Genomic DNA, 17,225 nt, shown 5'->3' on the forward strand with positions numbered 1-17,225 from the left:
TCCACTGGACCACCAGGGACAAGGAACAAGAATCCCCCCTCCCCACATAAGATATTTAGTAATGTACCCCCACCTCCACCCCCCACAATCACCCACACACATACACACATACACAGCACACACACACACACACAGCACCCACAGACATACACAGCACCCACACACAGCACCCACAGACATCCACAGCACCCACACACAGCACCCACAGACATACACATACACAGCACACCCACAGACATACACAGCACCCACAGACATACACAGCACCCACACACAGCACCCACAGACATACACAGCACCCACACACAGCACCCACAGACATACACAGCACCCACACACATACACATACACAGCACACCCACAGACATACACAGCACCCACACACATACACAGCACACCCACAGACATACACAGCACCCACAGACATACACAGCACCCACACACAGCACCCACAGACATACACAGCACCCACACACAGCACCCACAGACATACACAGCACCCACACACAGCACCCACAGACATACACAGCACCCACACACAGCACCCACAGACATACACAGCACCCACACACAGCACCCACAGACATACACAGCACCCACACACAGCACCCACAGACATACACAGCACCCACACACATACACATACACAGCACACCCACAGACATACACAGCACCCACACACATACACAGCACCCACACACATACACAGCACACCCACAGACATACACAGCACACCCACAGACATACACAGCACACCCACACACATACAGCACCTACACACATACAGCACCCACACACATATAGCACCCACACACACATACAGCACCCACACACATATAGCACCCACACACACATACAGCACCCACACACACACATACAGCACCCTCACAAACACAAACAGGACCCTAACAAACACACACACACAAAACACTACCAGTACCCTCACACACAAACAGCACCCTGACACACAGTACATTTACAGCACCCTCACAAGTGCACACACACACACACACAAACAGCACCCTGACACACAGTACATTTACAGCACCCTCACAAGTGCACACACACACACACACACAAACAGCACCCTGACACACAGTACATTCACAGCACCCTCACAAGCACGCACACACAAACACCCTCACCCACATAGTACACTACCAGCACACACACATCACACTAACAGCACCCTCACACAGCACACACACAGCTTTGTGTGTGTGTGTATATATGTGTATATATATATACATACATATACATATATATATATATATATATACACACACGCCGCGTGTGCTTGTGCTTGAGGGTGCACACCCTAATGCAATAGGCTGCGCACGCCTATGCATAACACCCAAAATGTAACCATATCCTGGAGCCCAAGGAAGCAGCTCAAAAAAATTTAACATCTTATTTACAAAGATTAAACACTGGTAGCTGCAGTGAAGGTTTTCTCTCATGGCTCTAATGACATGTCAGGTGCCAATGAGATCCCTTCCATTAGTAGTATTAATCTACACATGTGACTGCTTCAAGATACAAATGGTAAAAGGAGAGTACGTACTAATACATGCTAAACGGAGAGCTCAGTTAATCCGTATCTACAATATCAAAGTATGTATCGATACCTATTTATCCACAAAATTAGATACAGGTAGAAACCAATAACATGTCTGCTAAATAGTACTCACAAATGAACGCACCCAATCAGCAACTCAAGGTTGCCAGGCCCCTAAAAAATATCTAGTTTTCATTTATGCAGTCTATATAGGCTAAGGCACTGTGTGCCCCTATGTATTGTGGCAAGAATTAAGGAACACAGCGCATGCATCAGTCTATTTCAGGGGTGGGCAACGTTCGGCACTCCAGATGTTGTGGACTACATTTTCCATAAAGCTCTCACAGCCATAATGTTGGCAACACATGAGGGCAGATGTGGACCAGAACATCCGGAGTCTGGATATGTTAAAAATAGTGTCTGTTTTAGCATATCCATAGGTTGGACAAGACAGAAAGCATGGATCTCACATTAATATGGCTCCCAGATGTTGATTAACATGGCTCCCAGAATTCGTTGAATCCAACAGATGGCCATAGACTCATGGAAGTTGTAGTCCAGCAACCTCTGGGGGACCAGAGCCTGAGATATCTATAGAAGAGGAGGAAGCCGCTCCTGGCTCAGTTGGAGAGGGCAGTGCATAACTCAACAGGGGGAAAGGGCAATACTGAGCTGCACACGAATTTGCTGGAAATGGCTGCACAGAATATAACAAAGTTGTATTTATTTTTTTTACAATGAAGATATTTATTTTTATTTAAAAAAAGATTTTTAAATCTAAAGAGCAGTGTAGAGTATACACGTTCAATATAAGTGAAATATTTAAAAAGTACATGAAAATACGGTATAAAGTCACATGATTATCGTTTTTCATTAAACAATGTGTAACTTATATTTAGACAGATGTGGTATTTATTACATTTATGGATTCTCCTATGACTGTAACAAAGATTACCAATAGAGGTATCACCATTGAGTTATACAATAACAGGGCGACATCTACCAATTATATCTTTACCAAAACAGTTAATTTAAAGATGATCATTTAATAAAACAGTTTATATGGGGGTCAAGTTCCCCGCATCAGCTTGGGCACATCGCCTGCTATCATGATATGCCTCAACTATAAATCTCCTGTCTACCCTTACTCTAAAAAAAGAAAGAAATAAAACCTGTGACATTCCAATGTCAGGCATGTAATTATTAAATCCATGGTAGGGCGTACCATAAACACTGAATCTTAAAAACCTTTCTGATATACGACAATAGGACTTCCCCACCAACTAAACCATTCTGAACCCCTTATTTTTTTTATTCGGAGACTGTAAGATGTAACAACACCTGTTCCACTCCAAACATTGGGGCCTCCCCAAAAAGAATATAACAAAGTTGTATCACTGATTCTGATATGTTAAATCCACTGTAGACTGAAAGGGTTATATCGTGCCGCTGTGCAGAGGTGAACAGTATGTGGGACAAACCCCAGCAGTGTGTGAACAATTAAGATCTTCGAATTGTGTTAATTAAAAGCCTGCGTTACTTTTCCAGATTCTGAAACAGAACTGATGACGGCATTAAAGTCATGGCAACAAAATCGTTGCTTGAAACTGTGCAACCCATTAAAGTAGGCCTGGGGAATATTTCATATAACATTGAGATAAAACAAGAAATAAAGGGCAGGTCATCTTTGATGCTAAAAAAAAAAAAAACTCTCTCTGTCGTTACTTTTGAAGCGCTAAGTGGATTTTCATTATGTTGTCGGATATATATATTAGATTCCGCTAACCATAATGAATGTCACATTGATGGACAGAGAATACAGTCTGTAATGAAATGTATCTTAAAGACCACCTGCCTATGGCAACGCGTACCCCCTTTCTACTTTTACCGCACTTACATTAAATAAACAGCCACCTGTTTCCTGCACTTTTCCCTCTGATGATCCCTTGACTTCAGTATAACCACAGGTGGAACATTTTATCCATCCTTACAATAAGGCTTTTAATTTAAGTCGTGATGTGCACTTGCTTCATTATTCATTTGACGTCTTCAAAAACATGCAGCTTAGGGACTAAAAAGAGGTTGTTGTTTTTTGGTGAATTAATAAGGCTGTGAAAAAAATATAAAAGAGACTAAATGGCACAGACACGGCTTGAACTCAGAATAAGAAATATTCCATTGAAATGTCTAGAATTAACAAAAACTAAATAGCTACGTTTATCAGAAAGTACTCTCTCGGGCTGTGCCTCGGCCACATGTTTGTGGCATAATGTAAAGGAAGCTGTCATCAAAATGCTTTAACCCCTTAAGGACCAAACTTCTGGAATAAAAGGGAATCATGACATGTCACACATGTCATGTGTCATTAAGGGGTTAATATACCAATATAATCTCTATGTTACAATATACAATCTCATTTTTTATATATTTTTTTTAAATCACATATATGGACTTTTTTTTAATCAGTTGCCTGTCTTTATGCATCTCAGAATAGACGGTCAATAAGCGAAGCCAAGGCTCACTATTTTGCATCTTTTACATGTATTTCACTAAAATGTGTTTGTTTTAAATCACTTTGAAGTCTCAACGGCTCACTCTTTAGTGAACAGCGCTGTTTCTCTGCAGTTTAGCTGAAAGAGTGCACCTACCATTTATGTTAGATCAGGGGAGCTAAGGGCAGCAGGAAGATACCTTCCTGGCTGTTTGACAGCCAGGGGGGTGATTTCATAATTAAAGAGACACTACAGTCACTATAGCTTCCTATGGGAAAGCATTGGATTGGCAAAAAAAAATAGGAAATGATGATGATGACAACACGGAGGCGGATCAGGGGATCATAAGGTATGTTTTATCCCCTTATAATGGGGGGTTAATGGGGTTAAGGGGGGCAAGCCACTGAAATGGCGGTTTTAACACTGTAGGTTCATGAATACATGTTTGTGTTCCAGACCCTATAGTGTTCCTTTAATTCTAAAAGTTCTGATTTCTCATTAAAATGGAGTACTCCTCACCCATAGCTGAAGTGATTTCTAAGTGTGGAGTGGTCTTTTAATGTATTTTTAAATTGTATTTTAACTACTGCTATTCATTGCCCAGTACTGCAGAATATGTAGGAGCTCTGTGAAATAATACCAATATATCCAAATAAATATAATTTTTCTTCTTTTGTTTTATTCACAGGTGCACAAGCTGTAACTCAATAAATATGTGATAATGCGGGGTGGATGTATTAAGAAACAATAGCAATGAAATAATTGTAAAAATATCAAGTTTTAATATATGTGGTCTTGCTTTTACCACTTCTTACAGATATCACATGGAGCACCTATCAGACAGATTTGTTTTTCTTAATTACCATTTGACTCAAAACACAGGAGCACACCATATTTCTTTTTGGAGGAGTGTATCAAACGAGAAAATATAGAAAGAAAATGCCCACTGCAGCAATAAGTCTTAATGGAATAATCTTAAATGTTATATGGGGTTAGGATTTAGTTTGTATGTATACATTTATGTTTAAAAGGACACTCCTTTGGCTAAATAAATAAAAATAATAGTTTAGTAAATCAGCCCCCAATAAATACTTGCATGCATTTTATTATGTATGTTTTCATTGGGGGTCTATCCACAGACAGCTTGCAAAAGCTGCAGATCTCGTCTGCAGCCTTTGCAATCCAGACTGTCTGTGGCTGTCCAATCACAGACTTCCCAGTGCAGTTCAATGTGAAGTCTTTGCAAGGCAGGTGCTGTTGTCATCCTCTTGAGTTTAACAACCAGGAAGTAACAGGACCGGTTGTCTGATTGACAGCTCGGGGGGGGGGGGGGGAGGGGGCAGGGGTGATGTAAGAAGATTTACTTCTTTCTATAAAATTTCTATTGATATCTGCACTTTTTGTAAAAAAAAAAAACAAGACACTTTATTCACACATAAAACACTTCAGAATGTTCTAGGGGTCTTGAGTGTCCCTTTAAATAATGTCTTTCTTTGGCAGTAATATTTTTTAAAAGCTCTCATTTTGAAAATAGGCTAACCAAGAATGCAGGAGAAATCAGATACTGACAGGATTATTTACTGAAGTGAGAATTAAGGCCAAATCAGTCATAGCAGTAGATCCCCATAGTGTCCCTGTTTAGCAGGACCAGATCCTTTTTGTGCCTTAATCCCTCTGTCCCTTATTTCTATCCTAATGTCCCTCTTTCCGTGGCGCTCCATATTGTTGGTGTGTCTGAGTGTATAGCAGAGCCCCTGGTCAGACCACCACTCACACACTGAACATTAAAGTATCCCTCCTTGTCCATTTGGAATGTTGGAGGGATGTAGCAGAGAGAATGTTTCCAGTTCACATTGAATTTTCATTTTAGTAAATGTGAATTGTAGAGCACAATACATATGTTTAACAATATCATATTTAATAGTGTGAATGTTTAAGGAATTCAAAGTACATTTAAAATTTAAGGTCAAAATGAAAGATATTTTCCAATTTGGCTACTGTGGCCTAAAATGTGAAATCGGCTTTAAATACACCATCGCAGTAGTGATCATTCTATATGGAAAGACCATTGCATTATATGTGTTTTAAAATATCCATCTACTAGGAACATTCCATGATAAGAACCATGAAGAGAGCTGCTGAATCGATGACCTGCATGGTAGATGTTACTGAAAATGTTGTTTTTTTTGCATGGCTTTCTAATTAAACCTGAAATGGACAGTATTTCATGGATTTCTGCTACAAAAACAGCAATGTTTCTCACTCTAGTTATCATTTACCACCAGTTGTCTTGGTGCTAGGGACGCAGCCACTAAGGGGACATTTCAGCCGTCCGCCTTGATGGCCAGCACCACTGAGGTGCTCTGAGTGCTGCTGAATTTCACATGGACTGAGTGTGAAGACGTCTAATCATAGGCACTCTGTAGACTTGATCTTTGCTCTTCCCAGAAGCAGCAAACCTGGGTTGATGGGACAGGAGACTGAATTCAGCACTGTCCTGCCAAACCTGGGAATATCGGAAGGGACGAATCGGTCCAAAATCATAAGTGGATCTAGACCAGGGGTAGGCAACTTTCGGCACTCCAGATATTGTGGACTGCATCTACCTTGATGCTTTGCCAGCATTATCGCTGTAAGTGCCTTATAGAAGATGTAGTTTACAACATCTGGAGTGTCGTAAGACTGTAATCTGGATCCTAAGTGTTACGATCAGTCATTGGGCATGAAGCCTACCTGATGGTTCAATGTAACCATGCTTTAATAGCTGTAAGAATGCTCTGTACTATTTAATCAGTCTATTACCAACGTCTTTCCTCTACATGTACATGTCCAGAGGGTACAGCAGATAGCACTTCTGATGCCAGATACTGAATCAGGAACTATGGTATGACAGGGTGAAAGCCAATACCCTGTATATTTTGGTTATTCTGCTCTTGCTCGCAGCCCTACCCCTTCTAACAGGAGTTGTCGAAGATAACGTGAGCCATGTCACAGGCAGCTCCATCCATTTTGCCATTCACTATGGACATACAAGAGGATTTAATTTTTTCCATAAATTAACTGAATGTTTCAGGTTTTGCCTGTAGGGCCCAGCCACAAATCAAGACACAAAACTACAAAAGAAAATAAAATTCACTTTGAGATACCCTTTTGTTTTGGTTTGAGGTTTCTTATCCCTTCAGGACAAATCTTATGATACAACGGTGCTCACACATCTGTCATTGAGGGGTTTAAGGCACACTATAGACACAAGAGTCTATAGCATATACCTGCAGGCTTTTTTTAAGTGAATGCTGCCTCTTCGTGTTTACATTACTGCCTAGTAACATATCTAGTGGCAATCATTCAGACGGCTACTAAAGGTTTTTCACTACCTTGCATTGCAGTATTTTTCTTATAGTGAAAGTTACAATTCCACACCTAAATCAATGGACTTCCACCTCTAGATCAACTGAACGTTCCGTTTGTTTTTGTTTTCTGCTCCTAAATATGAAGCTATAGAAATAATGGAGTACGTCACAGTCAACAATATTACAAGTTATAATTACTGAAAAGGAAAAAAGCATGAAGTGGACTTTTGGTCTATATTATTAGGAACGTTATTCACCGTATTTTGCTCTAGATATAAAACGTGAATCGAAACTCAATAATGCCATGAATATAAAAATTTACCAAACAAGAAACCGTCGTGAATTATGCAGAGAATTACAAATGGTTTGCCTCAATTTGGGAAAATATAGATTTATTTATTTTTAGGCTGTTTCTGGTCTAAAACTGTACTTTACAGATTTCAGGAACCTGTGAGTGTTTTGTGTGGAGGAAATGGGCCAGGAAGGACTTCGAGGCTTTAAATTCATTGTGAAACGCATTGACCTGGGAAGAACAGATCATTGTACGTGACAATATGTTATCTTGTTGTGGTGGGTAAAGACAGGAATGAGAGGGAACAAACCTTTGTGACACCACAGTTAGACCGCTTTTCCAGTTGCAAAATGGTGGACTGAAAATCTACTAGTTTTACACGATATCACAGGCAGGACAAGTGAAGTCACTTAATCACTTCCTCTTTATAGTTTGTGGTTGTTTTTGAGTTGAGGGTAGGGTAACAAACATAGCTGCAAAACTGCACTGATTTGAGATTATAAGGACAGAAACAGTGTGTAATAGTAACATTCTGATAACTGTGTGTCCATAACTATGATTGTATACTGGATAATAAATTACACAGAAATGTCAATACGGCATTCGAAGACACAAGAAAAAAAAACCACATATATATATAAAAATGTACCCCCTTGACACACAAAAATATAGCTCAGCTCCAACTGAGTTAAAAAAAAAAAAAAAAAAAAAAGGCAAACTCTTTGATAGAAGTACGAGGAGGGCACTGTTGGGTTTAAATAAAAATATAATGATGCGTTTATACGATACATCGTCTCTTATTCAGGACATTTGTATAATACAACTTTGAAATACACTGTAACAGAGATCCATTCGCTTCAAGCAAATCCATAAATCCAAATATCTTTGATGATGTGTTTGAAGGTCTATTGTCGATTTTAGATGTGACAGCGAGCGGAGTGCAGAATTATGGGTAAACATTAAAGTGATGGACAGTAGATCATAACATTCGTTATAGTGTTCTTCATAGTAAGATGTCAGGTTACTACGAGGAATGGGAATCTTGGGTTGCCAGGAGTTGCCTATCCCTGATTACAACATACGTCATCAAAAAAACTAATGCGCTGTTTTATCTATGAGGAGTTTCAGAAAATTACCAATCAATGGTAACTTGTACACAAACAATAGGAGTTCATAAGTTTTCTCGGAAGTTCAATATGTAATTTTAGAGCATTGGTTCCCTGGTTCTACCAGCAAACAAAAAAGTGTTGGTTCAGAACACAAAGTTCCCAGCAGTCTATCAGAGGTAAACAATATTTTCCTCAACTCTTCCACTTTCCACATTTTGATTGCTGTCTGCAAGAGGGTTTTCCAAACATTCCATAGATTGATGTTTGTCAGTGCACTCTGTGTTTACAGGATGTCCTCCGGAAGACAAGGAGAGTAATGTTCCACAGGAGATAACCCGGGCTGCGTTAAGATCTGTAACGTAAATGAATATACAAAATTCAAACACGACCATATAATTATCATTAAAATAATAAGTTAAAAAGAGGTAATTTTTTTGATCATCAAGGTTTTTTTTTTTTACCCCATAACGATTGAGAACCAATGACATAGCAAGAATGTCAATATTACATGCTCACATTCACACTCTTTTCTTATAGCAATCTAATCACTGTAATGGCACATACACAATAAATTAAAGCTGCCTACGTATGAGAATCATGATACGAGGTGAATGGTGACCTTCAAGAGGTAATTGTCTACATTAGGCCCATAACCCTTGACCAATTGTATTAGATATTCATGGAAATCGTTTGAGAAGATTCATATTTATTTCAACTTCTGGGAAAGAAACGTATGATACTAGTGGGTTTCTGGATGTTAAACTCTGCAAAATAATATATACACAAATGTTAAAAGTATACTTCAGGTTGTATATGGCCATCATTGGCCATACTTTGTCATAATGGCTGATTATGGCATCCCAGATATTAGTGAAGTTCTTGCATAGAATGTAGTGCACAGATATCTGAAGTACCGTATATACTCGAGTATAAGCCGACCCGAATATAAGCCGAGGCCCCTAATTTTACCCCAAAAAACTGGGAAAACTTATTGACTCGAGTATAAGACTAGGGTGAGAAATGCAGCAGCTACTGGTAAATTTCTAAATAAAATGAGATCCTAAAAAAATTATATTAATTGAATATTTATTTACAGTGTGTGTATATAATGAATGCAGTGTGTGCGTATGAGTGCAGTGTGTATGAATGCAGCGTGTATGAATGCAGCGTGTATAAGTGCAGTGCGTGTGTATGAGTGCAGTGTGAATGCAGTGTGTGTGTGTGTGTGTGTGTGTGTGTGAGTGCAGTGTGTGTGCGTATATATTAATTGAATATTTATTTCCAGTGTGTGTATATAATGAATGCACTGTGTGTGTATGAGTGCAGTGTGTGTATGAATGCAGTGCGTGTATAAGTGCAGTGCGTGTATGTATGAGTGCAGTGTGTGTGTGTATGAGTGCAGTGCAGTGTGTGTATGAATGCAGTGCAGTGTGTATGAGTGCAGTGCAGTGTGTATGAGTGCAGTGCAGTGTGTATGAGTGCAGTGTGTGTATGAGTGCAGTGTGTGTATGAGTGCAGTGTGTGTATGAGTGCAGTGTGTGTGTGAGATGCAGTGTGTGTTTGTGTATGTGTTGGTGGGGGTGGGCATTTTGATTGCTATATTAATTATTTTATTAATTATTATTTTATTTTTTAATATTATTATTTTTTATTATATTTTTTTTTCGTCCCCCCTCCCTGCTTGATATATGGCAGGGAGGGGGGCTCTCCTTCCCTGGTGGTCCAGTGTCATTGGCAGTTCAGTGGGGGGGAGAGGGGTGCTGGCAGAGCTGTACTTACCTTTCCTGCAGCTCCTGTCAGCTCCCTCCTCCTCCGCGCGGTCTGTGCAGCTCCCTCTGTCAGCTCCCAGTGTAAGTCTCGCGAGAGCCGCCAGTGGGAGCTGACCGAGGTGCTGTACGGACGGCGCGGAGGAGGAGGGAGCTGACAGGAGCTGCAGGAAAGGTAAGTACAGCTCTGCCAGCACCCCTCTCCCCCCAGTCTGTATTATGGCAATGTAAATTGCCATAATACAGACTCTGACTCGAGTATAAGCCGAGTTGGGTTTTTTCAGCACAAAAAATGTGCTGAAAAACTCTGCTTATACTCGAGTATATACGGTACTATGTTATATGATTATTAAATCACATTGGGGTTAAAATGAAGGAGGAAAAAAGTTATTAGCCAATAAGACTTTTGTTTTTATAAACACATGCAGATTTCTGATTGCATACAATATACATTAGGTCAAGTAGAGTTCTACCAGTACACACAAAATACAGAAACAAAACGATTTGATTCGAAGTGACAAATGGGAAAAATATATAATTAAATTAAAACAGGATTGCAGAACAATGAAAAGATTTAACAAATACACAATATGCAGGAAGTTTTTTCTTTAAAAGGAAAAACATACTTACCTTCAAAAAGATCGAACTTGCACAGTTAAGGAAGAGGCTATACTAATCTGCCTCTCTGCTGTTTCTAACTGGATGGCTGCCCACTTCCTTAAACTAAACTTGACCAAAATTCTGGTCTTTCCTCCCTCAAGTGTTGTTACTCCAGTGTCTGTCTCCCTCCAAGTCAACGGTGCTACCATCAGCTCCACCACGCAGGCTCGCTGCCTAGGTGTTCTCTTTGACTCCGACCTCTCCTTCAATCCTCATGTTCAATCTATCGCCAAATCCTGTCATTTCCATCTCAAAAACATTGCGCGCATCCGCCCCTACTTAACGCCAGATGCGACTAAGGTGTTGGTCCATTCCACTGTCCTTTCTCGCCTTGACTACTGTAATCTGCTTCTCAGTGGTCTTACGTGCTCCCAACTTGCGCCATTACAGTCCATAATGAATGCGGCGGCGAGGTTCATCTTCCTGTCCGCCCGCACCTCCCATGCCTCACCCTTCTGTCAGTCCCTACATTGGCTTCCTATAAAATATAGAGCTCAATTTAACATTCTGGTTCTTGCTTTCAAATCTCTACATAATGCTGCTCCCACCTATCTATCCTCCCTTATACACAAGTATGTCCCGTCTAGGCCCTTACGATCTTCTGAAGACTTGCGTCTATCTTCTGTCCGTACTCCCACCTCTGATGCTCGCCTTCAAGATTTCTCAAGGGCTGCACCGTTCCTGTGGAACTCGCTTCTCTCCTCCGTTAGATGCTCACCCAGTCTCCACTCTTTCAAAAAATTGTTAAAAACCCACTTCTTCATAAAAGCATATCAATTAAACTGTTAATAGCTCCCAACTGATTCCTCTTCTGCAACTGTCACTAGTCTAATACCTTTTGTGTCATTTTACCCCACTCTCTCTAGCATGTAAGCTCATTGAGCAGGGCCCTCAACCCCTCTGTTCCTGTGTGTCCAACTTGTCTGGTTACAACTACGTGTCTGTTCGTCCACCCATTGTAAAGCGCTGCGGAATTTGACGGCGCTCAATAAATATAATAATAATAATAATAATCATAATAATCAAAAGCATCTCCCAAATAAAGAAATGAATAAGGAAGTCATTAACAGATGCTAGTAAATATTTTAATTTGAGCCCATTCTAGCAGGTTAATAGGATTTTACAGACTACTTGATTTTTATCGAAATTAAAAGTTGCACGTGATAATTTGTTTTGCATGGCATTGTTGAATGTTACTTTGTTCGATGAAACACGGATTCACCTTAATTTACAAGGACTATTTTAACGCAGGAGTTCAACCAAACATATGGTTTTTCTTAGCCATGTATCAATATATTCAATATTTTTTATTAACACCTTACATCCCAAGCAGGTCATTTATAAAAAACGATGTATAATGCTCATCCCATCATACTCAGACAGTCTTAAAGTTGACATATTATGTATGACACTCTCTCTTTATAGAGTATATATATTAATCTGAACATGTTTCTATTTAAACGGATGTACATGGATAAATTCCCAGATTTTACTAGTAACATGACGTAAAGTCATGATTTTATTAAAGACACGGAGGCGAGTATTATGCATAACTCTTTCTTTATTTCCTCAGCAGCAAAGATAGAGGAATATAAATATTATCGAAATTGAAAGTAAAAAACTGTACAGGCATAACAGGCAGCCAATCACATAATAGAGGAAGTAGCTATATAAGTCCTGTGTCTCCCACAATCCCCCTCTTTCTTGCGAAACCGAAGACCAGGTAAGATGAACGATGCTCCATTAGATCCAAACAGGAAACGGGAAACAATGCGAAAACTTCAAGCTACAAAAAATAGAAAAATATGGTAATTTCCAAACTCAAAACTGTAGACTTACCAAACATAACCGTGAGGAGCCACACATAACACTGGATTCTGAAATATAAAATATATAGAATTAGAAATTAGCAAAAGCGTCCAAAATCATCCAAAAACATGATAAAATACATGAAACAAATACATGATCTAAACACATGATAGAAATACAGACCTGATTGAAAACATACCTGAATAGTATCGAAGCATCTCTTATACCAAATCCACACCGGGAGGGTGGGAGGGAATAATACTCGCCTCCGTGTCTTTAATAAAATCATGACTTTACGTCATGTTACTAGTAAAATCTGGGAATTTTATTAAAGACACGGAGGCTCATATTATGCAAGTTCAAAGCTGTGCCACCACTCGAGATGCGATGTGTTCAATAGGTCTGAAATAGAAGTCTCGGAAGGTCGATTCCCGGGACCAATCTGCCGCTCGTATAATATCTTCCAGACGGCATCCGACTGAGGAAGCTTTCGAAGCCATTGCGCCTCGCACAGAATGAGGCGTAAATACAGAGGTGTCTATACCCGCAGAGGTTAACAGCCAACGCACCCAACGTGCCAGAGTGGGTGTCGAAAACTGGCCGATGAGGAGACTTAAAAGATTCAAAAGTAACACCCTCTGGGGTGAATGCAACGGCGTCCCAATCCAGGGCCCTGACGTCAGAGACCCTCTTGCAAGAGATCAAACATAGTAGCATTACCAACTTGGATGACAATCGTTTTAACGTCAGTTCTCGGTTAGGGTACCATGATGAGAGGAACTGCAACATCACGTTGACATCCCAAAAGGCCGAGAAACGAGGCCGAGGAGGAAGAGCAAGGCGAATACCCTTTAGAAGACGACATACAAAAGGATGTCTGCCTACAGGGAAACCATCCAAACCCTTGTGGCCGGCTGAAATAGCCGAGCAGGAAAGATTGATCGTGTGGTATGCCTTGCCCGAGTCAAACAGGGACGTGAGGAATTCCAGGATCAAACACAGAGGGGCAGATACGGGATCCACTGCCCGTTCCATGCACCAACCAGACCACGATCTCCATGAAGCTCGATAGGCTGTACGGGTGCCTGGGGCCCAGGCGTTATCGAGGAGCAGGAGAGTTGCCTGCGGAACGTCTGGGACAGTCCAAGGTCCCCTGAAAGGAACCACGCTATCAGGGGTAGCTGGTGTTGCAACACCAGCTCGTGTGAGTTCCCATCCGGATCCAGAAGGAGGTCCTGGAAGACAGGTATCAGCCGAGGGTAATCTATCGATAACTCCATCAAGCAAGGGAACCATGGTCGAGATCTCCATAGAGGGGTGATCAACGCTAAACGACAGTCGTGGCGAACCATCTTCGAGATCGTGCGCGCGATCATGTTGAACGGGGGAAAAGCGTACAGATGACCCCGTGGCCATTCTTGGAGAAAGGCATCTGTCGCTACCGCTGCAGGGTCCGGCCTCCAGCTGTAGAACTCCGGCAGCTGAGTGTTCAGCCGAGATGCGAACAGATCCATCTGGAATCTTCCCCACAGCATGTCCAGGCTCTGGAACACCGAAGCGTGTAAACGCCAATCCCCAGAGTCTCTTAAGTGTCTGGAATTCCAATCCGCTCCCGAATTGTCCAGACCCGGAATGTGTTCCGCTGTTACCGAAACATTGTTGTAGAGGCAGAACTGCCAGAACTCTTTTGCCAGAATCGCCAACATCTTGGACTTCGTACCCCCCAGGTGATTTATGTAGCGGACCGCCGACACGTTGTCCATCTTGAGGAGAACGCAGCAATTCGCCCGTCCTGGGGTAAGGCTGCGGATCGCGAACGCCCCTGCCAGGAGTTCCAAGCAGTTGATGTGTAACGACTTCTCCATGTCGGACCATCTGCCTCCTGTGGAAACGTCGCCACAACGAGCACCCCAGCCGTGCAAGCTGGCATCGGACTCGATCACTACGTCTGGGATGGAGCCGAAAATTGCTCTCCCGTTCCATGCTTCCATGTGTGCCAACCACCACACCAATTCGTCCCTGGACTCCGCGTCCAAACGTATCCGAGACTCGTAGGAGTGACCTGACCGAAGGTGTGACCCTTTGAGCCGCTGGAGGGCCCGGTAATGTAGCGGGCCTGGGAAGATCGCTTGAATAGAGGCCGCGAGAAGGCCAATTATTCTCGCCAGTTGTCTGACGGATAAATCTGAGACACGAAGAGCCCTTCGAATTTCCTTCTGGATGGCTCTCACCTTTGAACATGGTAGGAACAGAAATTGTTGGACGGAATTCACTCTGAAGCCCAGGAACTCTATGGACTGGGCGGGAACTAGGACCGACTTGTCCCAGTTGATCAGAAAACCCAGCTTCTGTAGCAGGCTGGTAGTCCACTCCAGATGTAGGAGGAGGTCCTCCTTTGATTGGGACAAAATCAAAATGTCGTCCAGGTAAATAATGAGGCGAACCCCGCGGGTTTGAAGGAACGACACTACAGGCTTCATGAGCTTGGTGAAGCACCAGGGAGCCGAGGAGAGACCGAAAGGCAGGCAAGTGAAGCGCCAACGACGCCCGTGCCATGTGAAATGGAGGTAGTCTCTGAACTCCAAAGCAATGGGTACCGTGAAGTAAGCGTCCTTCAGATCCAGTTTGGCTAGCCAGTCTGACTGGCGTAGAAGGTCTCTGAGGCAGTGTATACCTTCCATCTGGAAGTGTTGGTAACGTAGGAAGGCGTTGAGGGGGCGAAGATTTATCACAGGGCGAACTCCGCCCCCTTTCTTGGGCACCAGGAACAGATTGCTCGTAAAGCCTACGGCAGCGAACGGTAATTCCTCTATAGCGCCCTTGGACAACATTTCCACGACTTCCGTGGAAATCATCTCGTCCTGATCCGGTGGAAGAGACAGTTCTCTGGGGAAACAAAACTGGACAGGCATGGAAACAAACTCTAGGCGATACCCCTTCACACATTGCAGAACCCAAGCATCCGAGGTGATATTTTCCCACTCTCGGTAAAATAAAGCCAACCTCCCCGCCACTTGAACGGGAGGGAAAGAAAGGGTACTCACCGTAAGGACGTCTGCCGGGGGTACCACCGCGGGGGTATCTGGAGCCCCAAGCCCGACCTCTGGCTGGGAAGAAGGGAGGGGTTCTCTGATCCTGAAATCCCCGGGAGGGAAAAAAAAAAGGAACCTCTGGTTGCGCGGAATGCGCCTCGGAAACCACGGCCGGGTGGACGGTTCCTGCTACGCCCGGCCCCTCCGAAAACCTTAGGCGCGAACACGCGCTTCATGTTCGCCTGTGCCTTGTCAATAGCAGTGAAGGTCTTGACATACGACCCCATGTACTTAACGAAGGAGGAGCCGAACAGCAAACCCTCATCGGTCGGCTCAGGCTCCGCCACATTCATGGTGACCAGCTTAGGGTCGATCTTTAAGAGAATAGCTTTACGCCTCTCTGTAGACATCGCCGTATTGGCGTTCCCCAGTAAGCATATGGCCCGTTGGACTCAACCTACGGCCACATCAATATCTAAGACCGAGTCGCCGGTCCTGGCAGAATCGAGAAGCTCGTATAGCTTCGAGAGGGGTCCTAGCGTATCCAGGATCTTGTCTTGGCACCCCTTCAGGGAATGGTCGAGGCCCTTCTTGGGCTTCCAGCCCGACTTATTCAAGAACTGGGCAATCTGCGGGTCAATGTCTGGAGTCTTACAGGCAGCGCCCGGGAGGGTGGGGCGTGGGCATTCGGCGTGCAGTTTATTGCGGCCTTCTCTAGAAAGGGGCGTGCGGATGCGTTTAGCCACGTACTGGGCAATATGGTCCGGGGGGACCCATTCAACGGACCTGGGGTGACGCAGGTCGTCTGGATCAAACAGGGGGTTACCCTGCGGGTCAAGGATTGTTTTGTCATCCCCAATGGGGCCTAATATCTGACCCCGGGCCTTGGCAGAGGACCCCGAGGGGTTCACGCCCGTAAGGGGCAAATCCTCTCCAGAATCAATATCGTCAAAGGAGTCATACTCCATGATGTCGGATTAGTCCTCCACACTCTGGTCGGAATCCGACCCATCATCAAGGGCCTTAGCCCGTTTCCACAATCTAGCCTTTTTAGCCCGGCCAGGGGCTCTTTTGCGCGTGGGGTGCGCGCCATCTGTGACCGCCTCTAGCGTGTCAGTCATGGCAGGCAGAGCCTGCATCGAGGAGTGGGAGCCGAC

General features: G+C 43.0%; 1 protein-coding gene across 9 annotated transcripts in view; it reads right to left on the minus strand.

Moving 5' to 3' along the window:
- Positions 1 to 8,440: 8,440 nt before the first annotated feature.
- The window catches only part of ARHGEF28 (Rho guanine nucleotide exchange factor 28), a 239,388-nt gene continuing 230,603 nt past the window's right edge, over positions 8,441 to 17,225 (minus strand). For all 9 annotated transcript variants that reach the window (XM_063453739.1, XM_063453742.1, XM_063453741.1 and 6 more), the window contains one exon: positions 8,441 to 9,153. In XM_063453739.1, coding sequence (XP_063309809.1) covers positions 8,972 to 9,153 — 182 coding nt within the window. In that variant the 3' untranslated portion in view covers positions 8,441 to 8,971. The remainder of the gene's footprint in view (positions 9,154 to 17,225) is intronic.

Source organism: Pelobates fuscus, chromosome 5 (assembly GCF_036172605.1).
Source record: "Pelobates fuscus isolate aPelFus1 chromosome 5, aPelFus1.pri, whole genome shotgun sequence".
Taxonomy (NCBI): Eukaryota; Metazoa; Chordata; class Amphibia; order Anura; family Pelobatidae; genus Pelobates; species Pelobates fuscus.